The 27,919-nt window shown below is 36.1% G+C and overlaps 1 protein-coding gene across 5 annotated transcripts in view; it reads left to right on the top strand.

Annotated features, from left to right (window-relative positions):
• LOC128985163 (regulator of G-protein signaling loco) overlaps window positions 1-27,919 on the top strand; it is a 123,350-nt gene that overhangs the window by 82,359 nt on the left and 13,072 nt on the right. For 4 of the 5 annotated variants that reach the window (XM_054404576.1, XM_054404561.1, XM_054404554.1 and 1 more), the window contains exons 8-10: window positions 2,188-2,293; window positions 21,923-22,062; window positions 22,936-23,019. In XM_054404576.1, coding sequence (XP_054260551.1) covers window positions 2,188-2,293; window positions 21,923-22,062; window positions 22,936-23,019 — 330 coding nt within the window. The remainder of the gene's footprint in view (window positions 1-2,187; window positions 2,294-21,922; window positions 22,063-22,935; window positions 23,020-27,919) is intronic. The other variant, XM_054404569.1, reaches the window with a different exon arrangement.

The raw sequence follows: 27,919 nt of genomic DNA, 5'->3' as shown, positions 1-27,919 counted from the left end.
AAATCGACTTGTTCTCTTTGTATCTCACCATCAATTTGTCACCTTGTTTAAATGCACTTTTGTAGAGCGTAGGGACAACAGAACATATTTAGAACATTGAAGTGTTTTTGTCGAGTTATTTTATTAGTCACGGAGTGAACTCAAATAATAATTGTAAATGATTATTCAAGCATACATTTATTTTATCAAAATGCATTTGAATACTGTATTTCCAAACAATAGCTTCAACTTCTTGTAGATTTCATAGCCTCCGATTTATGACCGCGAATTTCTCTCGTATGTATTAGAACAATAACACAATATACCTTTTTGTTAATTCAGGAACAACCCTTGACTAGCTATTTACTGAGAAAGATTAAGATTAGTTGTCAAATTTAGTCGAAGGCATCTTGTACAAAGTATTCCACCTATTGTTTAATCCAAGCAAATCCATAAACATTCAGTACTTGGAAAGGTAAAGGAAATGAGGGAATAGAATACAGTGATGTCCCGTTAATCTCCTTGCATGTTTCTCCTAATGGACTTCATTTGCAATCTCTTGGATTTTCCTTTCAAACTGGCCAGTTATTGGGATGTCGGGTCACTCGGGTCAATTCACTTTTGTGTAGTTGCGAGTTTGTGATTGACCTCCAATTTCCAACCAAAATATTGTTTTGGGTTTTACGTGTTAATCGCAAAAGATGAACTCTAAGGTTCAGCCGTTGATAAAACTATTTTTCTGAATTCTTAAAAGTGGTGGTAATTTAGGCCTAATTTTTTCGTCACCTGTTAATACTTACTGACATATTTTTATACAAAACTATCCAAAACACTGTTTTGTATGATATTGGACACGTTTTCTTAAATTCTTTACTGCAAAAGTCACACCAATTACCAATAATGTTACGAGACAACATTTCGTCTGAAAACAAATGCTGATCTGTTTAGAATTGTGTTCGTCTTACAAACTTTTACTTGTATCTGTAAGTTATAAGTTATTACAATAAGTGACGTGTTTTGGAATCACATCCAGTACAATTAATTTAGTGAAAAATTTTACACATTCAATATCGGTACAGGTTTTTTAAAAAAAAAATATTCTCGGTTCAAAGTACCAGTACAAGCGGTACATAACTAAACAAATAAACAAAATACAAAAGTAACCAAATACACCTATAATCCGACGCAATGTGCAAACAAAATACTTTAATGTCATAAAGAATCATATCGAATTTCAGCCTCCTAGGTAAATGGGAAGTGGGAGAATTATTGATGATGAGTGGGTGAGAGTGAGTGTGACGATGAGGGCTTTGCCTTTTATAAGTATACATAGCACATTCAACCAGCTGTTAGTTAAAACAAATTATATTGGACTAAAACAAATCGATGATTACAAAGAATACTTTAAAAAATAATTTGAACATCCTACTACTGTATTTTACTATGCATATTTAATTAATCTGCCATCCTTGTACCGAAGAATTAAATGTATCAATGGTCAGCATTACAAATAGTATAAATAAGTCAACCATAAGTATGTATTTGAATTTGCTTCCAAATGCTGAATTTGTGTCACAAATGCTGAATGTTACAGCTGTTATATTAAGCAAATTATATTGTACTAAAAGCTAGCTAGAAGCATTGACTATTGGAGAAGGTTAGCATCGGCTGCTAGACTTTTTAAAAACTAAAAATTAATTTATAAAAAACTAATTTTGAATTATGGCTTTGAAATTCCCTAGTTCTCAAAATTGTCTTTCTTTCAACACAAAACTAATGAAAATCCATCGACTGGTTGATTCAGAATCGTGAAAAACCCCCATTTACGTTTTAATAATATTTATATGATAGTTTGGACAGGTTTCAACCCTTCCGAGGCGTAATACATATACACAGTTTATATGTAGACTACATTATAACTCATAAAATAGTTCTACAATTAAATGGATCTCCTTTTACAAACGTATATAATAACCAGAAATTTTCAGATCGTCCTTGCGTGTATTTTATGCCACAAATTTTGACGAAAGGCTTTTCATTACATAAACTATACCTATTTACAGTGTTGACCAAACAGTTGGCAAGAAGCATTAATAGATAAGCTATGTACCAAATATGATAATTTTAGCTCTATTCTAATTAAAGTATTCTTTATTGTATTATCTGGTCGTGTATACGTGGCATAACAGACTATGATTGTGTTTGCAGATGAGTGAGAACGAAGTAGTGGAGCCGATGGCCCTAGTGGATTCTGTCAACACTCAAAGACTACAAGTGCTGACTCGCAGCACCCCTACAGAGTGTGCCCATCTTGGTGAGTCAATGGTCTACTGACTGTACACTGTATGCTGTCTCTTCTACCACTTCTCTTCTCTTCAGTTCTCTTCTTCTCTTCCTCTCTTATTGTAGATCCGTAGCCACTAAATATATTTCTTCCTACTTTACTTTGAATATAAAACATTTTTTATTTCGTACATATCGTTCTCCTTCTTTTCCTTTAAACTATTTGTAGTTTACTAATAAATATAAGTCTGTGTAATATACTCTACGAGTTATTGGTAGAGGAAGAACTCAAAAACACATTTAATAAATTTAAATTTATCCTTTTTCATATACAAATCGTTTTAATATATGTGTTTAATACACGTGTATAAAACACCTTAATGACACAAAATGTGGTGATTTGGAATGAAGAACACCCCGGAGTTTCTCTATCTCCAATCAGTAAATACCCCCGCTGCAGCAAACCTGCAGACTAAGCGAATTTCAACTTGTCTGATTACATTATAACTAAAATATTTCCATGAATAAGACATATTTAGGCTATTCCCAATTTAAATAACATTAAACGATTTAACAAGTGCTTAGGTTTGCTGCTACGGGGAAGGTAAAAAGTGTTTTTTGGCCATACGTCAATAGTTTAGGATAAAATTAATAAATTTGCCAAATTTTATCAACATATATCCATAAACAAGTGAATGAATGAATGAATATAGTTTATTCCAAAAAAACATAGGCTACAAGCTGTGATTATAACTAAATAAAGTATAATAGACAGAGACTTTAGTCACTAAAATATTTTATACGAGTTTTAATAAAGCCAAAAATTATAACAATAAAATAAAGGAACTAGCAGACATAGGCAGTGCTACCTGTGCGTCTGCTAAGTTGCTGTCAAATAGAAAAAAGAAAATTGTTGAATTTTGGAATAGCAATTAAAAAAAGACAATAGGTCGTTATTATTATTAGTTAAATAAGTGAATGTATTTCCATGAACACAGTGCTGGTAAAGCACGGGTCACACTAGGCTGCTCGGCAGCCGCTGGTGATCAGCGGCTGGCACCAGCACCACCAAGCAGCGGCTTTTCCACGGGTCACACTAGGCTGCTTGTCAGCCGCTGGTGATCACGATATTAACGATGTGTAAGAAGGAAAAGAACAGCTTTGAGGTTTTGTAACAAAACACTGTAAGCTGCTTATTTGATGTTCTCACTTCTATAAAGAAACGTCCCACAAGCACGTACGTTTAGTTTTGGAATAAATTTATATGAAATCAATAACCTGCTTCCCCGACCTGGTCGGGGACCACCTTAGCTTAGTAATTTCTATGCTACAATACTACTTTAAAGTTTAAAGCTAATAAGTTCTTGTTGCCATTGTGTCCTTTTTTGGGTCCTCATCCAGCACTTAATATTGAGGAAGTGTGTGAAAGAGATATAATTTTATTAAAAGATGCTTAACCGCAAGGAGAGACGTTAGTGGATCAGGTTTTGGTTACAAATAATTTACAAATAAAAATACTTTTTAAAAATACCACGTTTTTAAACGCACTAAAAAAAGAATCAGAAACATACCAAAATGTTTTACGAATGTCACCAGTCACCACATACATTCCAGGCATTACTAGAATTAAGTTAAGCCTCTAATTAAAAAAATGAGACAGTTGCTTTTGTCCTTTAGTGTTAAACCAAGCTGGATATTACCATATCACCATTGACTTTATATCTACACATATTACCTTTGGTCGCCACTGGCACGCTTCTAGAGGTGGTCAGACTACGCTGCTCGCTGGTGTCAGCAAGTGCGAGTGGTCACGTGACCTCTAGTCGCCGCTGCCTCGCTACCAAAAGTTGAACATGTCCAACTTCACCAGCCGCTGACAAATACTCGCCGGCTAGCGATGCCAGCTGCGAATTTTGTGGTCACATCAAGTTGACAGTAGCGGCTTCTTTCAATTCGCCGCTGATACCAGCCTAGTGTGACCCGTGCTTAAGATAGCGCTTTATAGATTTCTGTGGTGGCCAGGAGAGAGAGAGAGAGAGAGAGGGTGTGTGTGAGTGAGTTTCGTGTGTAATGGTGGTAGTGAAGAGAGTGATGAGTGGATTGTAGGGTAAAGAGTACAGTGGGGTGGAGGAGAGTGGTAAATTCGACTGCGGACAGTCCTAACAAAGTGCCAAGGTCAGTCAGTGCAAAGGTCGGATCAAGTGCGCCGGTAGTCCGCCGTGATAATAGAGTCGGCCTCGTCGATATTTAAACTGAATAGGAAATCATTAACGCGGAATTTAAATACCTTTAATGAGTCACAATCAAAAAAATTGAAATCCCTAAAAATGTTGCATATGTTACGATAGACTAGGTGTGAAACATAGTATGAATTAGTCGTAGAAAAAGTATAATTCACTTGAATTGTGGTGATTCCAACTCTAGAAGAATATCTTGTGTTATATAAATGTGAAATATTTTGAAAAATGTTATTGTAATTTTTATAGATGTTTATTAATATTGATTTTACGTACAACTGGCGAACAGTGAGGACTCCTATTTCTTTAAATAGAGCGTCAGTCGGGTAACGTTTGCATTTCCCAAATCCTATTTTTAAAATCAATTTTTGAGCAATATTTAATGGTTCCAAGATACTCCTATAACAGCCACCCCAAGCTATAATACCAAACGAAAGTAACGATTGAACAAAAGCAAAGTAAGCCATTTTTAATTCCTTAACAGTCAAAATATCTCTCATGTGTTTGAAGGCAAAAATTAATTTCCTAATTTTATTTCTAACATAATTAACGTGATCTATCCATTTTAATCGTTCGTCAAACAATACACCTAGATATTTATAAGAATTGACCTTTTCTATACTTTCACATCCACAAGATTTACTTTGATAATCGTCACATTCGTGGATTGTGAGATTGCCTAGATTAAAGTCTGTACTCTTACTAATAGATATAGGCATGAATTTTGTCTTAGAAACATTTAATGAAAGAACATTTTGATTTAACCACTTCTTAATTATCATGAGGTCGTGTGTGGCTCTGTCATACACTTCGGGCCAGGTCCTTCCTTGCAAGAAAATTAGGCTATCATCGGCAAATAAAAAGATTTTACCAAAGATGTTTAATCTTGAAATATTATTTATATAAATTAAGAATAAAACTGGCCCAAGGTTGCTGCCTTGGACCACACCATAGTCTACTGGCAATACATTACTAGTAATGTCATTAATGGAAACAAATTGTGATCTGTTACAAAGGTAGCTTTGGAACCATGCAAGGGAGTTTCCGCGAATACCAATGTATTCCATTTTTCTCAATAATTTTGAACGGTCAACAGAATCAAAAGCTTTTTTTAAATCAAGGAAAATTAATGCTGGATGGTTTTTTACTGAAATCGCAGAATTTAATTCTTTATTAATATCGAACAACGCATCTGAAATATTTTTGTCCTGACGAAACCCGTACTGACGCTCGCTGAGTATGTTATTGATTTGTAAGTAAGTAACTAATTGGTCTTTCACCACTCTTTCAATCACCTTAGTAAAAACACTAAGCAAGGAGATCGGTCGGAAATTAGTTTTATTTGTGATGTCATTTGATTTGTATAGAGGAAATACTTTGGCTAATTTAAGACATTCTGGGAAGGATCCTGTGGTGATACTCAAGTTGACTATATGTAACAGCGGCTCCCACAGAATATTAAAATTATTTTTTATGACGTCGGCCGATACACCATCATAGCCCGGAGCAGACCCTCCCCTTAAACTGAAGACATAGCGTCGGAGATCTAGTTCAGTGATTGGTTGAATCGTAAAGTCGCAATCAAGGCGGTAGTCAGAGTCATTCAAAACTGGGTCCCCACTATAATCAATTGCGTCAGCGAGTGATTTACCTACTTCCGAAAAAAATTCATTGAACTCATCTGCTACTTGTTTGTATGTTGTAGAAATCGGTGATTGCGAGCTAGAAACAAATTTTCCAATAGGAAAGGGTTCTTTTTTATTTACCCTGCCAGCCAGTTCATTGATTAATCCCCATAGTTTCTTGGGATTTTTAGATGCTTCATTAAGTTTTGATCGGTAATAATTACGTTTGGTTTGCTTTAAGTTAGTATTAACATTTGTCTTTAAATTATGGTAAAATTGTTTCAATTCTAAATTAAAGGGTTGTCTTTTAACTCTTTTGCTGATTTTATCTCTAAATCTGATCTGTCTGATTAAGTCAACGGTTATCCATGGTTTGAGTTTATTGAGCCTTGTTGATTTGTTACCAACTAATTTCTTTGAAGAATTTATACAATTAACAATTATATTACTAAAATGGCTAGAACAAAAATTAATGTCGTTTGAGTTTAAAACAGGGGCCCAGTTAGAATGTGTCAGTAGGTGTGATAGTGACGTATGGTCTATGTACGTGTGTGGAGTAGTGTCTTGTGACAAAGCAGGTTGTGTTGTAGTGGGTTTAGTAATAGTGAGGCCAGTGCTGTAGTGATCAGTGATGGTCGTTTGAATCACAGCTGATTTAATATCACATTCGTCGTTATATTTTACAAAAATGTGATCCAAGCAGCTCTCGGATACCCCAGACACTCTTGTAGGTTTGTCAATACATTGTACAAATCCTCCTCCTATTAGACAATCCAAATATTTTTCTGTTATACAATCTTTTCTAATAAGGTCAAAATTAATGTCTCCCATGAAAATGCAGTTTACATTTTTATTGATTCTATTAAAATAATTTTCAATTTCATTCACAAAACTGTCTGGGTTACTATCAAAGGTACGATAAACAGCAAGTATTAACATTTGTTTTTTATCAAACGAGAAGGCTATACTCAACCCGTAAACATCTCCTAAAGTGACCTGTGTTGCAGTAGCAGAAAGTCTTTTGTTAGTGTAAACAATGACTCCGTCATTTTTGTTTTTATGTGTATCAGTCTGGTGCATGTCAAATCCGTCCAAACCGGTTCCCTCCCCTCCCTCCCCCAACCAACACTCTGTTAACACTATGACATCTAGAGAAGAAATAAAATCATTTAAATAAACTAGCAACTCATCTGAGTTTTTATTGAAACTTCTAATATTGGTTTGAAAAATACACAAACCATCCCCACCAGCACCGTGATCATAAAAAACAGAATATTGTGAAATGGAACTTAACTCTAAGCAGTGAAATGGTTTATCTAAATTATCATCAGCAGTGTCACACAGCATAGGTCATTGCCTTGTCTCCTGTCTGCAATTGTGTATTATTAGACTAGTGTGCCATAACAGTAAGAAAAATAATGTCAAATAATGTAAACAATTCAAAACTTTTATCAAATGTAAACAATTAAATCACTTAAAAACTAAACTACAGTATTAAGATAAAGAGATTGGAATGAATTATAATGAATGATAATGAATGATATATGGTGTCCTTGATTTGATAATATCATAATGTTATAAGCTAATGAACCTTATTTTTAGGATTGTAATAACCAAAAGAGATTGAAGCTTTCAGCGGGAAAACATTTTTTAACTGGGTAAAATGATTGGAAAATCCGATAATGATTTACTAAGATTATAAATCAAATTATACTATAAGATTATGAATGACAATTAAGCTATATCCTCCCCTTAAAAAACCAAAAAGATTAGCATTTTGCTTTTTATTATTTAACAATAAGATGGTGAAAAATATTTGATTTTAATTGCATAAAATTGGTTAACGTATGTTTTAAAATTAATGATTGAATAATGAATTTGTAAGGTATAAGGCAGCTAGCATCTCAATTACGAATATCTTAACTAAACTATAACACAATATCAAATAACTGCTTTGTAAAACATCTGTACTTAAAAAGGTTGATTAAATCGTTTATAATTAAGAATTTATTCATTTATGTACCAAGATGAGTTAGACAACAATTAAAACAGAACAAAGAATAATAATACATATTTTCATCGATTGAAAAAAATTAAAATTGAATTTCTTATGATTGTTGTTTAAATTAAAGATAAACTTATTAGAAATACTTTACTAAAATTATATAGAAGGCCTACATACATGAAATGCGTTCCTATTTAGATTGAACTTGATGTGTGTCCAACTCCTCCTGATGACAGATCGCAGCATCCTTATCTCTTGGCTTGACCAGGACCTTGCCAACTTGATATTTGTCTAACTCCTCCTGATGACAGATCCTAATCGCAGCATCCTTCTCTCTTGGCTTAATCAGGATCTTGCCATTGAAGTACCCAGCGAAGTGGATGAGGCCGTCGCGCTGCATCCCCCTCGCACGTCCTAGGAGTTGTTTGTTGGAGGCTGTTAGATGGTCATTGACGTAAACATCGCTCGGGTGTAGGATGGGTGACAAGTCGGTCGACTTCAGATTCCTCTTCTTCCTCGCAGCTGTTAACCATTGATCCTTGACAGTTCTTGAGATAAATTGCGCTATGATAGGAGGGTGCGCTTGTTTCTTGGAGTATAGTCGTAGGCGGTGAGCGATCGACACGTCCTCTCTTCTATAGGTTAGATCCAAAACAGCGGCAAGTCTCCGCAAGACATCATAGATGTTCTCACCGGTTGTCTCAGGTATGCCTACAATCTCAATATTCGCACAGCGAGAATGTTGCTCGGCGTCATTGAGCCGAACCTGTAGCGTCCGTACCTCATTATCTAGTGCAGCATTGACTTTTTCTAACTCATCACAGCGCACGTTCAACGACTGCTGGCTTTGATCTAAGGTGTTAAATTTGATATTAAGTTTTTCCATATCTTCTTTTAAGGAATCTAGACGTGATATTACATTACCAACTGCAGCATCCGTGTGGTTGTTCAAATCCATCTTGAAACTGCTCAGGGCCTCAACCAAGGTTCTCTTGTCGACGGCGGCAGATGAGTCGTTACTTCGCTGAGAATTAGAAGATTCGCTCTCCATCACACAGTTTTCACACTTATATGACTTAAGCTTAGTTTTAGTATGATTTTGAGAGCCTAACGCAGTGCACGTGGGGTGGAATTCCGAACCACAGTCAGAACATTTAGCGATTAAATCACTCTGTTTGAAGTCTACACTACACTTCACACACTTTGCAGGCATTTTTAGTCTGTCACACGCAATTAAATTAACAAAAAAGTAATAACTGGGGAATAAACCGGCACAGTTTATAGGTTATGCAGACAGGAATAGACGTTGACTAGATATGCGGCGAGCCAACTGATAACAGGTCCGCACACATTGAACTCTGGACAGCAACTGAGTAGTAAACTACAACAGTTTTCATTTTCTCCATAAGAATAACATGGGAATTTAAAATTACACTATTTTTTAATATTCTCCGTGATCGTTAGGCATACATCAGCGCTTCAATATACTAAATTATTTATTTTTTAAAGCTCTACAAAATGGTTTAAAAAGAAATTGCAATTTTTTTTTCAGGGTAAAAAATGGGAAAAACCCATTTTTACCCCATAAAACCCCCCATAAACCCCCGTTCCCATGGTCCGATTATGCTGGTTCGCGAACTCGTTAGAATAAATGTAGGTTTACACGTTTCTACCAAATTTCATCAAAATCGGATCATTTTTGCTTGAGTTATCGTGCTAACGGACACATATATATATATACAGAGTTAGTAAAAAGTGTGGAGACCCCCGTTATTTTTTTAACGGCCCATACTAGAAAAACTAAACTCGGCACACCTTTATGACATGTTATGAAGTACTTTTTGGGCATAACCGTCACTTGGTGTACATCCCCAAAATGGGGGATTTTGGGGGGAACTCAAAAATTTCAAATACAAAGACCCTTTGAGTGACCCCTCATTTTGAAGATCCTGGTAAAAGAAAACCAACAACGCAAACTAGAGGTCTTTATCTCAATCCAGTAAAAAATGGCAGCCAATTGAAATTCTCAGTAGTTAAATTTAACTTACAGCTTTACAAACAAGTCTGGAGACCCCCTGTAAATTTTGTAGCGACTCACACTAGGAAAACTAAACCCTACACACCTTTTTGGCATGGTATGAAGTACTTTTTAAGCCTAATAGCCGCTTACCAAACCCAAAATGGGGGATTTTGGGGGAAACTCAAAAGTTTTAAATGATAAGCCCGATCGAGTGACCCTTCATTTTGAAGGTCCTGATAAAAGAAAACTAACAATGCAAACTAGAGGTTTCTATCTCAATCCAGTAAAAAATGGAAGCTGATTGAAATCTTTAGAAATCGGAAATAACTTGCAATTTTATATTCAATTGGCTGCCATATTTTACTGTGTTAAGATAGAGACCTATAGTTTGCGTTGTTAGTTTTCTTTTATTATGACCTTCAAAATGAGGGGTCACTCGATGGGGCTTATCTTTTAAAATTTTTGAGTTTCCCCCAAAATCCCCCATTTAGGGGTTGAGAACTTATGAGAATTTCAATTGGCTGCCATTTTTTACTGAACTGAGATAGAGACCTCTAATTTGCGTTGGTGGTTTTCTTTTACTAGAACCTTCAAAATGAGGGGTCACTCGATGGGTCTTTGTATTTGAAATTTTTTAGTTTCCCCCAAAATCCCCCATTTTGGGGATGAACACCAAGTGGCGGTTATGCCCAAAAAGTACTTCTTAACATGCCATAAATGTCTCGTGTTCGTGTTTGTGTCGTCTGTAAATGTTTATTTATTTTCGTGTAAATATGACGCTCTTCGTATGAAGAAAGAAAACTGTCCTTGTGCAGCCTGATGATGGTGTCACACAGACACCGAAACTAGTTGTTCTAACAACAAATTTGGATTGCTTAATAGCAGGTATTTGAACCTTTTTTAATATTATTTGGCAATCCGGAGGCTAACAACTACAATGATTTTAGTATATCAATTTATCCAGGCTCTCTCGCTTTTTACCATTGTAATATTTACGCCAAGACAAATTCAAATAGTAAATATTTCATTTCAACCAAGTCAGTAAATGTTTGTAGCAAACTGTTAAATTAGCAAACTTATTGACTGTTTACAATTAACATGCTCTTCTTCTCACTTTTAATTTCTGACAACAGCTGATGTTTCATAACAATGTTTGTTTCCCATGTTAATCCTATGGAAAAATACAAAACTTTAAAGGGCCCCATGGCCTCACTCTCTTATTATTTCCCTAAACAGAAAGTTTCCTGCACAACTTCACGTTACGCTTTTTCTAATGACACCAAAAACATGTCAATCGGTTCAGTAGTTTCAGAGGAGTAATTGTCACAAAAACCTGCTTGCGTATTAAATAAGTACTAGTGTACCGGTTGCTCGAATTCCAGCAGTTGCTAAGTATTACAGGCGTTATTTTTAAACGAATAACAGTCATAATTTCTGATGACTTTAACTCAAAGATTATGGAAATACTCAAGATGTAGATAACAGATCGATATAATCAAAATTTCTTGTAAATATCTTATTATTTCAAAAGCTGATCTTGTTTTTTAGTGTTTTCTACAAATAGCCATACTCATCATAGCCGCATTAGGTTCTCCATAATAACGATTATAATTTCTAAAAAAAACGTTATTTTTATTTCTTCTCCTTGGTGGTGTTCTATAACTTTCCTATGTTTCCATAGTTTGCTAATTGGCTCTTTCAATGATTACTAAGAAATACAGAACAGTGTTAATTCAGTTTACTTTTTAGTAGGCCTATATAAAATGATCCAGGTTCTCTCGCTTTTTTCCATTGTAATATTTACGCCAACCCAAATTCAAATGGTAAATATTTCATTTCAACCAAGTCAGTAAATGTTTGTAGCAAACTGTTAAAATTAGCAAACTTGTTGACTGTTTACAATCATGTTCTTCTTCTCACTTTTAATTTATGACAACAGCTGGAGTTTCATAACAATTTTTGTTTCCCATGTTAATGTTATGGAGAAATATGAAACTTTAAAGGGCCCCAGAGCCTCACTCTCTAATTATTTTCCTAAAAAGAACGTTGCGCTCTTTCCAATGACACCAAAAACATGTTAATCGGTTCAGTAGTTTCGGAGGAGTAATTGTCACAAAAAACCTGCTTGCGTATTAAATAAGTATAGATTAATTCAACTATTACAAACGATTTGTTGTCAGGCCTCGCTAGGAAACTCTTTATTTATGAACCAGACTTTGTTAACAGATGTTTAAATAAAAATAAAAAATTCCGGCATTGCTCTGGAAGTAATAAGTCCTGCAGTCTGTGGTTAAACTTAAAAACAATTTCAAACTACGTCCATATGTTTAGTTGTAAACAAAGGGAATTGAGTTTGATCTAATGTCAACAGATACCGCTGCCGTTCACAAACTTTAGCCCTTAACTGTACTTAAGTGATGCCCTTTCTTAATGTTCTGAGACGTATTTGCACATCTACGTGAAAATACCTTCAATTTGACACCTCAAACGTTAAAATCCATCAAACCGTTATCGAGTTATGACTGTGAAAAGAAACCTGCTTGCGTATTAATATATAGATGAAGGGAAAAGAATAAAAAACAATGAAATAATATTAATTAGGAATAGTTCAATTCTAACAACAGTAATTACTTGAATACTTACTTGAATACTTGAAGGCTTCGTCTCTGACCGGGATTCCGGATGGACTGCGTCAAATTTATTTTAAAAAGTAAACTGAGATGGCGGCGAGTTAAAAAAGTGGCACGTCATCTAATTCTTTAAATGTGTAAATAGGCCTATTTTGAAGTTTTTCCTTCACTGAGGTTTTAAACCCAGCCACATCCATACTTCTGACTTCTTCAGGCAGACTATTGTAGAGTTTAATTGCGGTCACTGGGAAGCTATTCAGGGATTTGGACAGTCTGCATTGAGGGGTGTCGAGGTTTCTAGCGTTCCTGGTGTTATGCTGATGTATATCTTGTCTTCTTCCATACTTAGAGATGTTCTGGCGTACGTGTATCAGACAATTGAGGACATATTGTCCATAAACAGTCAGTATGCCGAGACGTTGAAAGATAGACCTATGAGTAAAATCTTTGCCTGTTATTTCAGTAGAGGTTATCACTCTCAACGCCTCCTTTTGGAGTATCAACAATCTACTGCATGCGGGAGCGTGACCCCAAATGAGTATACCATACAAGATATGGCTGTGGAACAGCGAGAAATAGACAGTAACAAGGTACTGCTCAGTGACCACATGACGTAGCTTTCTGAGGAGGAAGATCACTCGAGATAATTTGGTGCAAATCTGGGCTATATGGTGATCCCAGTTTAATTTCTGGTCAAGCCAGAAACCAAGCAACTTTACTGGTTGATTCTCTTCAGCAGCAATTTGTCTCCCAAGAGTGCAGATCAGGAGTTGGGTCTTGTCCTCGTTTAATTTTAACTTATTTGAAGCGAACCACTCCATTGTTGTCTCCAGCAATGTACTTGCTTCCCTCTTAACCCGTTCAATACATCTACCTTCCGTCACCAATGTTGTGTCATCAGCAAATAGTAATGCCTGTCCGTCTATTCCTAGGTCATTAATTAATATCAGGAAAAGGAGAGGCCCTAGGACAGAGCCCTGGGGAACACCATAGGAGATTTCTTTACTGGCCGAATTCGCTCCCTCCAGGGATACAATTTGCCTCCTATTAGTTAAATAACTGGAGATTGTTTGTAGCGTGGTGCCTTCAACCCCATATGATTTTAGCTTGCTAAGCAGAATGTCGTGTGGCACGCAATCAAACGCACGACTCAAATCACAGAGGGTGAGAGCCAGTGAGTTTCCAGATTCAAAGGTGTCAGTTATTCTGGAAGCCAAGGATAAAACAGCAGTTGTTGTGGAACGCCCTCTACGAAAACCATGTTGAGCTTCATTCAGTAAGTTGTTCGACTCAAAGTAGCTGCATAGTTGATTCTTGATCGTAGTCTCTATTACCTTAGACAACACTGGTAGCACAGATATAGGCCTATAGTTTTTAATTTCTTCGGTATCACCTTTTTTATAGACTGGAACTGTCCGCGCTATCTTGAGGGAATCCGGGAAAATATCATCCCTGAGACAGTTGTTTATAGCCGATGACAGAGGAGAGGCAATATCACTGATTACAGATTTTAGAACATTACATGAGACCCCATAGATGTCCGGGCTTTTAGAGTTCTTTAAGTTCTTAACAATCTGACAGATCTCTTCTGGGGTTACTTCACGCCAGTTTCGAAGACCTGGTCCCACTACGTTGTTCAGAGGGTTAAAGTTGACGGAGGGTAGGCTGGCCACTATTTCATCCACGGAATCAAGGAAGAAGCCGTTGAAGTCATCAGGGCTGGCAGAACAGCCAACTTTAGGCCTTTTTGGTCGATGCTGGTTAACGATACTCCAGGCAGCTTTGCATTTATTCGAGGACTGCTCTATAACTTTTACATTGAAAGCCTTTTTGGCCTCAGAAACTTTATTTCTGTACAGCCTATTTGTTTTAAGATATAGGGCAAATAATTTATTTCTCTCAATCGGTGACTCGGTGGACTTGACATGGTCATTGATAATCTTAACGAGGTTTTTAAGATGACGTAGGTAAGGTGAATACGAAGGTTTATCCTGCTGCGCACATCCACGCCTGGCATTACAAGGCCTATTTGACTTTTTTTTGAAAATTGTTGTAGGAAAGATAGAATTGAATTTATAGTTAAAAACACTGATAAAGCTATCAAAAGGCAGTTGGTTCTGAGTTAGGCCTATACTTGTTTCATTTGCCCAATCAACTTTCCTCAGTTCATACTTCAGAACAGGCAGGAGCTCATCTCTGACTATCTGTTTGGAAACAGTGTAGCTGGCCTGCCATGGGACTTTAGGTTGCCCACTGACTAGGTCAGGGTCTTCGCTTGGTTTTATCTGCATAATCACTGCAGAGTGATCAGCTACAGTAGGGTCAACGACAGACGTTCTGTATTCCCAAGTGTTCAGATTTGTTGCTATGGTATCAAGGCAGGCAGTATTTCTGGTGGGTTTTCGGCTTGTAATGTAAAGTCCATAAGTACGGAGCAGATTGGAGAATACATTTTCCTCCCTAGACTGTTTTTCCAGATGTATGTTAAAGTCCCCAGCAAGGGCTATTTGTTTTCCAGAATGAGAAATAAAGTTTAAACAATCATTCAGCTGTTCTATGAATTGTGGGAAATCACCATCGGGAGAGCGATAAAGCGATAATACTATTAGCCTAGTGTTCAGCAGTTCAATGGCTACAATTTCTATGGTTTTTTCTATACAAAAGTTGTTTACACAGATTTCCTTAAAACTAATATTTCTATTTACAAAGATCGCTGACCCCCCATGTATAAATTCTTGTCGGGTGTAGATTGAGGCTAGAACAAGATCAGGTCCTATCCTGGAGTAAAATTCAGATTCTTCCGATCTTAGCCAGTGCTCAGTTATAGATAACACAGTGGGGTTGGTTTCATTTAGAAACAGGTCAAGAACAGTTAACTTAGTTCTAAGACATTGAACATTCACGGTGGCTATCACCATGTCAGAGTTAAAACTATTTACATTTATTTGCCTAGGCCCTGTTTCAGGAGTAGGCAGCCTGGACCTCGGCCTAGTAAGATCATTTAAGAAATCTAGGTTACACTCGTTTTGCGAATCTTCCAGAATAAAAAACGCTTCAGGGTGGTGTTTTTAGGCCACTTATTACTGTCCATAATCGTATCTTTGTGTACAAAGTCAACGCCAAGTTTGAAACTGTCATTGTGGCTTTTGTTTTCAAGCTGCTCTATTTCAAATTTAACCTCGGGAAAGGTTTTATTAACAAAATTCTGGACATCATTTGAGCTGGTCCCTTTAGCTACTCTCCCCAAATGAAACCAAGCCTTTTTTGTCCCACACAACCCTAGATTAGAGCCATTTTCCGAAGTAGCAGTGCCTACAATTGTCAGATTTTTGTTGTTATTTCTAGGCCTATTCTTATGTTTAGCATCTTGGGAACCTGACTTACTACTAGGACTATAACTTAGACTTACTTGGTTTCCAGCTGAATTTGGCATAGGCCAAGTCTCTCAAACAAGGGGTCTTCCCAACACAGCTCAAAACTGCCAAGGTATACCCTAAATATAAAAGTGGACCAAACACAGATGCTAAAAGTTACAGACCAATTTCACTTATACCGACCTTCTCTAAAATCTTTGAAAAAATCGTCCTTAACAGACTAATATCCCATCTAGACCAAAACCTGCTGCTCACCAGCCAGCAACATGGCTTCCTTAAAGGAAGATCCACTTCCACTGCCTTAATACAGCTCACCGAGCACATAATAGAACAACTAGAAGACGGCTCCTCAGTCACAAGTCTGTTTCTGGACTTTAGCAAGGCCTTTGACTGCCTTAACCACAAGACACTTCTTAGAAAATTGGGAGCTCTGGGTATTGAGGGAAAGTCTAAACAATGGTTCCACAGCTATCTTAATGGCAGACAGCAACTAGTTGAGATTCAGCATGTAGAAAAAAACACTCGCCATAAAATACATTCCGAAACTGTCCCTATACGGAGAGGAGTACCACAGGGATCAGTTCTCGGACCAGTCCTGTTCCTCCTCCTCACAAATGACCTACCAGACCAGCTACAAGAATACTGCCAAACCACAATGTATGCAGATGACACTGTCATCACACTAACCGACAAATCAACGGAAACTTTAAACCGAAACATCAATATAACCTTCAACATGACTAAACTATATTGTACAGTAAACGAATTGGCTCTAAATGAAAAGAAAACTGTTCAGCTGAACTACTCTACTAAAAATAAAGACACAAACGTATTAATCCCTGGGATAGAAGCACAAAATAGTACCAAATATCTTGGCATTATCATGGATTCAAAACTGACATGGAAACAGCACATTGACCAACTCTGCAAGAAGCTACGCTCTGGCATTCATGTCATCAGGCGAATGAAGCAGGTTGGTGGTCTGGACACCGCAAAAACAGCCTACCATGCCCTGGTCGAGTCACACCTCAGGTATGGTCTGGTGGTCTGGGGAAGTACATCCAACAACTACCTAAAAAGAGTACTTATCCAACAAAAAAGAGCTATAAGATGCCTAGCAGGCCTTCAATATCAAGAAAGCAGTCGTGATGCATTTAAGGAACTAAAAATCCTCACACTGACATCACTTTACATCCGTGAGGCAATTCTCCATGCCATCTCCACAAACCAAACAAGAAACAGAGACATTCACCATCACAATACACGGAACGCCTCAAGCTTTGCAATACCACCTCACCATCTAAGTCTCTTTGAAAAGAAGCCATCGTACAAAGGGGCCCTGTATTTCAACAACCTACCAGAACAACTTAGAAATGAACCAACTCACCGTTTCAAGAACCAATTAACAACATGGCTGCAAGAAAGGCCATTCTACTCAGAAAAAGAATTCCTTGACAACCAGCTTTAACAACATATTAAATCAACAAATTTTAATTATTATTCTGACGCATGTACTGTTCTCAACGAATATGTAAATAAAGATCATTGTCTATTGTCTATTGTCTATTGGCCTAGGCCTAGATTGGTTTTGGGAGGTTCCAAGCTTGGCCTTCCTTTTAGTTCTATTTTTTGCAGTTTGCCATTCACCATCATTCAATTCACCTTCGATTTCGATAGAATTTGTATCACTGCTAGCCAGTGGCTTCCAAACAGGCATAGGTGTACTTTCTAGGGGATCTGCTGCATTGTCTCCAGGGCTAGGCTCAAGCTGGGCAGGCTTGAAGCCGGGTTTAGAAGGGCTAGTAGGCCTACTTTGAGTTTGTTGGTTACGATGCAGGGGCATATTAGAATTATTTTTGTCACCTTTTACAGCTTCTACAAATGAGGAAGGCTTCTTTATCTCATTTGTAGGCGTCATAATATGATTTCTAGCTGATTCGCTAGCGTCAAGTGAAGTTGCTTTAGAGGTTAAATGATCTGTCATATCACGTAACTGGAGCTTGATTGCCGCATTTTCATTCCCGAATTCAGAAAGTCTTTCTGACAGGGATAAATAGTTCTTACTTATCTCACTTAACTCTGAAACAATAATGTTAAGTATTGCGGTATTATCGCTTTGATCGTTTTCAGAATCCGCGGACATAACCGTTGTTCTTGATACAGAATTAGTACCGGTGTCAGCAGACGACGTCACGCACTCAGTACATAGCCACAATAGACCCGGCATTTTAGCGGCGATGCGCTTGTAATGATCGTAATGAGACTTGATAATATTAGCACACGATATATGCCACCACTTTTTGCACTTTCCGAAACATAACACTGCATTATGCCTATCCAAAACCACTTTTTGGCAGGAGCCACAGTGGCACTTTTGTTCACTCGCCGCCATCTTGCCACTCCCATTCAATTAACTACAAACAAAAATTTCTCATATTAAAAGGTTGCCCAAAAATAAAATAATGTTCTAAGATATTAGGATTTTTGTGAGGTAAGCTTGCTCTTGTGTTCTACATTCTACGTAAGTTAGTGTGATACATGCAATGAGTGGCTTTGAAGTAATTAGACATTATAGTACACTCTGGACTATCCAGGTCTCGGTTATCCAAGTCCATGGCTCTTGTGATCTACATTCTACGTTAGTTAGTGTGATACGTGCAATGAGTGGCTTTGAAGAAATTAGACATTATAGTACACTCTTGACTATCCAGGTCTCGGTTATCCAAGTATAATAACCGTAGGTTTCGGTTGTCCTGAAGTTCCATAATACCCTGGAACTTCTGGCTTATCGGAACTGATAAGCCAGATCAAGGGGCGCTAACTCGCTCCCCTGCTGCCGCTTGTTGATGACAACAATAGGTGCGCAGCCAAATAACGAAAACTTACCCCACTGGGAAAAAAGGCTGGTTACACACTAACTATGATGATCTAGTATTAACCCTAGAGTGGTGTCTTCAGTCTGTGAGTGTTTTATTTCACATTAAACCCCTTAAAAATGTATTAGTTTGATAATTTTACACAATTTCATCTTTTATGGTTACAGTCATATAAAAAAAATCTACAAAATTTGAAAACGGTTTTACAGACCGAAGACCTGTGATAAAAATAAAGACACCACTCTAGGGTTAAGAACATGGTGTGTATCTATCTATCTATACTCATATGAATAACGTTTGTACACAATTATTTAAAAAACTGCTCCTACGATTTCCTCCAAATTGTTAGAAATATCTTAGTTTTAGGCTAAAAACAATATCCAGCTAGGCTCTGTTCTGGGAAAATCAGTTTTTCGTTAAAAACTTCAAATTAAATTTTAATATTTTTAACATTAGTCTTAGGTCTATGGACTGTCAAGTAGCTATGGCAGTTTTACGAAAATGTAAACAAATGAATAGTGACATATGCTTTTAACAAATCATCTACAGTACAGAAGCAAATTACAAAATACAGTACATAGGACCAATGAATGCTAATGGGTGCTGGTTGGTTGTAAGGTAGCAGGAGAAAAAAGTTCCAAGATCGGTACCTTCCCGGGCTCAAGGACCCAGATGGCCACCGTCCTGGAAATATCAGGGAACCACTGAGGGGAGCGTCGGTTCTGATATTGCTCACTCAGCAGCAAAATATCGGCGCCTTGCTCGGTTTCGAATTGGTACAGCTGTCCTGCTCCTTTGGATGTTAAGCTGAAGCAGTGGCGGCTCTAGGACCTTGTCAAACCCCCTGTTTTATTGGGGGGTGCTCCACAACCCCCAAAACCCCCCAGGAGCCCCCCCAATATAAGAGGGGGGTCCGGGAAAATTGTATAGTTTTAAAGCAGTTTGGTGACTTTCTAAAGCAATTTTTAACGCCTAAAACTATGTCCAACAGTCCAAAAACTCCCATTTCACCCCTTGTTTGTCATGAGCAAGTAGACATAAGTAGAGTCGAGTAAAGTATTTTTTTGAACCTTCATAGTTTTACCAATCTATTTAATAGATCAGATTTATTAGCCTAATAGAATTAGGTCTATATTAAATATGAATAGATATTGCAAAACATAAAAATTAATCCTCTGTTGTGGTTTAGTTTTATAATTTAACTTACACTTTTTAAACCTAGTATTAATTTTTACTACTAAAATTCGGGGGAGGGGGGTTTGACCCCCCCCCCCCCAGCTACGGCCTTGTAAAACGGGTCTACACTGTATTGAAAATATAACTAACAATTAACAATTTAATACTAAAACATCCTTGGCAATAAGGTAAGGCCCAACTATAATAGTAGTTTACAGTAATAGTTTATTCCCTATATGGAAAATTCACGGAAAAAATGTATATATGGAAAAAATATATGTAGTGCGACTGGGTACAGGGTTAATCCCCTTTCTTACAATAGATATCTCAAGCAGCAAGTTGCTGTCACAATTTCATTTGTTTTTAAATCGATTACATCATGAATATCGGAAATGCTTTCTAAGGCTATTTCAGTTTTGGGTGGCGAAGATGACTTCCATCACTAAACTATTGTGCATCATAAGGAAATACAGGAAAGTAGAGAGCTATCTGTCTAAGTGAATAAAAACTTAAAAAATATTAAAAGAATTAGAAGAATCAATAAATTTTGATCCTGAAGTAGATATTTCATATAATTATGTGGACCCCTTGGAGCATTTTTATAATAAAAAATTTAGTTGGATGAGCCAATCATAGAATGTTTAGTGTAGAAATGCTGATTCTCCCTAATTCTTATGATTTAAATGTGTACTATTCTACAGATACCAGTAATTTATGTCAGAAATCTACTCCTCTTGAGTTGATTACCAGACCTATACTCTGATTATCGAAAGAATGTGCCTTGCGGAGCGGCCGTGTGTCGACCGAGTCCAGCTACAAACATTCTATTTCACAAACTCGTGGAAACGTAACACAGAAGGTTAGAAATTTCCAATGAACGGTGTTCAAATAGTCAGTTAAATACGGTTTCAGCGCATGTTTTAAATATTTATTATCTTATTTCGATTAATTAATATTTATAGTTATATTTGTAAAAACACGAATTTGAAAAATTTTAATTCCGATTCGTGTTTTTACAAATATAACTACAAATATTAATTCATCGGAATAAGTTAGAAAATATTTAAAACATGCGCTTAAAACGTGCTTAACTGATTATTTAAACACCGTTTATTAGAAATTTCTAACCTTCTGTGTTACGTTCCCACAAGTTTGTGAAACAGAAGGTTTATACTAAAACTCGCTCACCGCACGGCCGCTCCGCAAGGCACATTCTTTCGAAAATCAGAGTATAGCTTAGATAGCATTCAACCCCTCAATCTACAGTACCAGGTCTACTGCACTAATAAATCTGGTCAACCAAAAGCCCAAGCTTAGTAGTTCTTAATTTGACTTCCAGGCTGCAGCACATGATATGTCGATTTATACTCACAAGATAGACAGTTGTAAACTAAAGTTTTGTTATGTCACCCATGTATTTGCCATTTCGACCCTGGAGCTCAAAAGGATAAACAACACAAAAACCAGAATTTCAAGTTGAAAGTCACTAAGAACACTCACTCATATCATTGTACAATTGAGCTGGACAAATGTGTAGTCATTCAAATGAATTGTGTTTCCTAAACTGTCCTGTGGACAGCATCGACTCACAGGTACACGTCTAGATAGGTTGGTTTGGACTTATATGGTGTACAGCACCGAAAATGCATGTCACGCTCATCCAAGCAGGATAATGTCGTATACTAGCTGGATAACTCTGGATTACTCATTATGTTAGCAGGATGGAGAACTGGGGAGTGCCACAACAAGGTAAAGTCTGCTCCAACGTTGGATGAGATAACCAACAGAGTATTTGAAGAGTTGCTCCAGGGCAAAGCTGACAACCTCACTCAGGCCTCGGACCAGAGTTCTGTGAGGGTAAGTGAACTGAGGCTATCTAGATCAAATTTGGGGTTGCTCTGATACCGGACCTAGAATGTGGGAAGTTATTCATATGTGATAACTCTGCAAAAATAAGTTTAAGATTGTGAATATTTTTTAATTATTTTGAAATAGAAACCTGTCATAAAATGTTCAAACACTATGTTACTTATTTATTTCCATTCCTATTATTTATTACAAAGCAATCTAATCTTTTTCAATTTGAACTGTGTCTAATTTTATTTTTGCCCTATATTGGGTCTTAATATGATGTGGCGTTTTAACCTATGTTATTGGCGAATGAGGTCGATTGATTGACTGTTTTGACCAAATCTTTCGTATAGGAAACGACAACTGGATCCTTTTATTTAACCGGAGGAGACAATTTACCCAAAGATCCAGCTTTGATGATTTCTAATACTAATTGAACCATTTTAACTACAGAAATACCATGGTCTTTGAATATATGCAATAACTATTAATCAGACAACTAGACACAACGTGAACTAACATTTGAATAAATAAATACTGAAATTGAAAAGCGACGCTAGAAATAAGAAAAGAATCTGAAAAGAACAATCATGAAAATTTAGAGTAACTACATATCTAACGCCGTACCTCTCGTGGGGGCCTTGCCCCCATATACCCCGACTCCTAGCAGACATCCATCTTGTTCCACATCAGCAACACCAAGACCGGCGTCCTGATTTCCTTAACTCACCTCACGTACTCTCCGCCCATGCGCGAGTCGCCGTGAGTTGAAGAGTGCCTTCTTGACGGGACATTTGAGTTGGGTAGATCAGGTTGTGGAGGCTGATCTCCACAATGATTCAATTACCACATAATATAACTAATGTATTGGTTTTCTAGTCCGATGATTGGGGTTCAGAGCACTCTTCAGGAATCCTTGGGCGTTTTCTCAGGAGAGACTCAGCTTTTATAGAGAAATCTAAGGTAAACCATTACTCTTTAAATTAATGTAAAAGTGTAGCTCACTAGCAATTTTATTAATTTCCTGTTTAATTGAAGGGTACTCACACTCTCAACTTGTGGGTGGATTAGGTTGGTTGTTTTTCAAAAATTTACACATAAACATAAACATTGTTCAACTCTCATATGTGTCTTGTTAAAATATCTAGGTTTACATTCAACTATGTTATTGAAGAAGTGAATGTCAATATTTATCTGCTCCTAAATATATTTAAATAATTGAATATATTATTACCCTTCTGTCATCAAACACCTACAGTAAACCAGTCTTGTTGGGAAGCTGGTTTAAGTACAATCAAAATACTTGGATTAATTTTGTCTTAAAAAGGCTGAGCCACAGCCAGTGCAATTTTCTCTTAGAACAGACTATAGTTATTGTACAGGTCATAGTTAGACATCTGCCAATACAAGGGCAGTGACAAGATAGTATAGATGGGGCGTGGTGGCAAGTGTTGGAAACAATTCAGTTTTTAAATATTTAATAAATAACTTCTTGATCAGCATTGTACGTGTTATTAAATTTACGGAAAGTAAATAATTAAACGTCTTATAACACTTAAAACATATATTTACACTTATACTGTTACTCATAAGACGGTAAATATACAAAAAGATGGTAAGTGGTGATCGATTCAATGATGATGAATGTAAAATGTTCCAAAAGTCCTTAAAATACAATGTGAACTTAGACTACAAAACACAAGAAATTGAAGATGAACTTATTGAAATAGATGCAGCACTAAGACTTAAAGATAAAGAAATACAAGATCCAATTAAATGTAACTTTATTCATGAACTAAATAAAACTGACTATAAATTCAAACAAAAGAAAGTTAAAGTAAAATCAATTAACCTTTCAGAGGGCGCATTAGTTTTTAAAACGGAAGAGGGCGCACCCGGAGGTTACTTCCGGGTCAATAAAAACGAACATTTATGACGTAAAATTTTATTTTAGTACACAAATTAAGTTTTATTTTGAATTTTAAACATCAAAAATATGTTTAGTGAACTCTTAATTGTACAATAATTTAATTTAGATTTTATAAATATAAAATTAAACTATTATTCTATCAAATTTTCTAACATAAAAGTATATGAAGAAATCTTTTACAAGAATATATTCAAGAAGTTAATTTAAATTTTACCACAATGTCCTATAATGTGATTTTAATTGATAACACTCTCAATACCCGATGTTTTAAGTAATTTAAGATAATGGGTATCTTAATACTAAATGGCTCTGTACAGTTCTCGCAGCTAGTCTGGGCGCGCGGACCCTTGTGTACTAACCGTCCCCCACGCCAAAGCCATGAAGACAGCAGTGAGGCGCTGAACAACCCCAGTGTGCCGTGTGGGCCGAATGTTTTTGGAAACGAGCAATAAACACTCCCCTCTACACCCCCTGCCCTAGCGCGGCCACGCGCCCAGACTAGCTGCGAGAACTGTCCATACGTCGTTCGTGAATCTCCCTTTCAGCATGGCTAAGAGTGTTGCAATTCGAAATTTAACTTCTTCTGTAATCTTTTAAAAACTATATATTTACTAAATAATGACATGAATCGTAAAAAAATAATTATTTACAGTAATAGTTTACACGCAATAATTAACGCACACACTAAACTAGAGGTCGCATCACGGAAGTTGCCTCCAGGCTGTACGAGAATCGGCAGAGCGCACACGGAAGTTACTTCCAGCCTCTTACAAAACTGAACAAAACTAACAAATATAAAATAGTAGGGGTGAGTTTTGACCTTCACTCTATTCCAGGAATGAGGCGCGTGAGGTACAGTGACACTCACACTGCCGACACCACTCAAAATAATATAATCGCGAAAAATAAAACATCCATGGAGGTTACTTCCGTGATGCGACCTCTGGAAGGTTAAAGAATTGAAAACCATCCATTCAATATCAGAAAAACTTAATGAAAACCATTCAATCATTACAATACCCCCGCCGCAGCAAACCTGCAGACTAAGCGAATTTCCATTTGACTGATTGGATTTACACTGAAATGTCTACTTAAAAATATAACATTTATTCTTTATTTAGAATTAGTTTAACAAGTACTTAGGTTTGCTGCATCAGGGAGGGTAAAACTGTTTTTTTTTTTGTAAAATGTTAATAGTTAGTAAGAAATAAAAACATTTTCCAAATTTGATCAAAATATGTTCACAAACAAGCAAACTACAACAGTTTACTTATTCTCCATAAGAATAACATGGGAATTTTAAATTTACAATTTTTTGGAATTTTCTCCGTAACCATTAGGCGCATAATAACGCTTCAATATACTAAATTACTTGTTTTTTTAAGCTCTACAAAATGGTTTGGAAAGAAATTGCTAAATTTGATGTTTTTTGGGTCAAAAATGGGAAAAACCTATTTTTACCCCATAAAACCCCCCGTAAACCCCCGTTCCCATGGTCCGATCATGCTGGATCGCGAACTCGTTCGAATAAACGTACGTTTACACGTTTGTACCAAATTTCATCAAAATCGGATCATTTTTGCTCGAGTTATCGTGCTGACACACACATATATATATATATATATATATGAATTTGAACGGATGGTGTTTTTGGCCTCTAGGGACCTCAAAACAAAAAAAAATCGGTCCCGCGTCCAGGTCTTACCATGAGTACTACGGTAATAGTTTATTCCCTATATGGGAAATTCGCTAAAAGCAGATAAAAGTAATACAGTCATCGTAATGACAAAAGAAGACTACCACAAGAAAGTAACAGAATTTATTGATAATAATCAATTTAAAGAATTTGCAAAAAGATCCAACACAAGAATATGACAAAACCCTCAATAATACAATTACAACATGCAAAACACTTACAAAAGCAAAGATTGAAAGCTATTAACCCTACAGTACCGAATTTAAGAGCTCAGCCCAAAATGCGCAAACCAAACATCCCAATAAGGCCAATCGTAAATTACCAAAACGCTCAAGGATATAAAATTATTAAGTATCTTAACAAACAAATTCATGAATGTGTTTAACAAATACAACCAATTATAATGTGAAAAATTCTAAAGACCTTACAACAAAAATCAAAGATATCAAAATACCAACAGATACTATTTTTGTATCATTTGACATAACCAACATGTACACTAACATTCCAGTACAAGATACAATCAAAATTCTTAAAAATAATTTAAACCAAAATCAATCAATTAATTACAAATCACAAAATTGATGACATAATTAAATTAACGAAAAACGTAACTAATTAAAATTATTTTCAGTTTGATTCTAAAATGTACAAACAATATCATGGTCTAGCGATGTGATCACCACTTTCTGGCCTATTAGCTGACATGTATTTGAATGATTTAGAAGAAAATAAGATAATGAACAAAAATAACCTTCACAAGGAAACATAATATATTGGAACAGATATGTAGATGACATGTTATGTCTATTCAAAGGAAATTAAAAATCGTGCACTGACTTTTTATCCTATTTAAACAGAATATCTTAGAAAATAAAATTCACAATGGAAATACGAAAAGATAAAATCAATTTTCTCGACTTAACAATTGGAAAAAACAATGACAAACATTATTTTAAAATTTTTATAAAAGCCACTCAAACAGGTCTTGTTATTCCTTCTGACTCAAATGCACCGTGGCAACATAAAATGGCAAGCTTCAACTCTATGGTACACAAAATGGTACGAGTACCTTTAAATTAAAATTATTACAATTTGGAAAAAACATTATAAAGACGTAGCTACAAGAAATGGATACAAAGATAGTTTAGACAAATTAATCAAGAAAATGAAAAATAAGAAAACTCAAAATTTAGAAAAAGAATAGAAGAAGGAGTTTAGTTGTCTTCCGTACAGTTTGGTATTAAACAAACCGATCAGAAAAACATTTCAAGCATCTAAATTCAAAATTAGCTATAGATCTAGAAACAACACATTCAATTTAATTAATAAACTATCAAAGAAGAACCCACATACAATTGACAAAAATAAAAATCTGGAATATACAAAATGTCTAAATATTGACCCAAATTCTACATTGGTCAGACTGGAAGAGCATTTTCATACAGATTCAAAGAACATATCCAAGCCGTAAAATCAAACAATTAAACATCCCAACGCTCAATGTATGTAGAACATATATTAGAAAATAATCATAATTATGGCAAATTAGAAGAATGTGTCAAAATTCTAAATTATGAGAAAAAGGGTGAAAAATGGATATAAAAGAAGAATTACAAATATACCTACACTCAAAAGAACACGGCGACCAAATTCTTAATGTAATGCAAAAAAAAAAAAAAATCCAATTCACAAAAAATCAAACAAATCAGAGAAGAATCTTACACATTCACATGTTAAAAAAGTACACCTTACCATTTAATCAAAATTTACTATGAATTCAAAACATATGTTATTAACTATTTATTTATTTAATTTGTTTACATACACATACTTTTATAACACTCATACTGTGATCATGGCCTTAGTGCCGAAATACGTATCAGTTTAACCCTTAGAGTGCCAGGCGAGAAATAAAAGTAACGCTCAAAAAATGCCGATGATTTTTCCCAAAGGTCGCGCTAAAAATGCCGAGCGCGATCTGGCGATTTTTAGGTTAAAATTTCGTAAAAATCTAATTTTCGATATTTCGACCAACGAAAATCGATGTATCGCATCTAGTAACTTTCGACTCAATGTTAATATATGGGTTAAAAGAATCCGAGTATCCATTCGGTTGTTATGACAACTGTTCGATCATTACAAAACGTCCGGTCAGCCGGACGTTGGCACTTTTGGCTCTTTCTAAAAACGTCCGGTCGGCCGGACGTCGGCACTTTTGGCTCGTTTTAAAAACG

This window comes from Macrosteles quadrilineatus, unplaced genomic scaffold, assembly GCF_028750875.1.
Source record: "Macrosteles quadrilineatus isolate MER2022 unplaced genomic scaffold, UCM_ALF_1.0 Scaffold_1__1_contigs__length_201487025, whole genome shotgun sequence".
Lineage (NCBI taxonomy): Eukaryota > Metazoa > Arthropoda > Insecta > Hemiptera > Cicadellidae > Macrosteles > Macrosteles quadrilineatus.
This window is presented reverse-complemented; position numbering and strand designations above follow the sequence as displayed.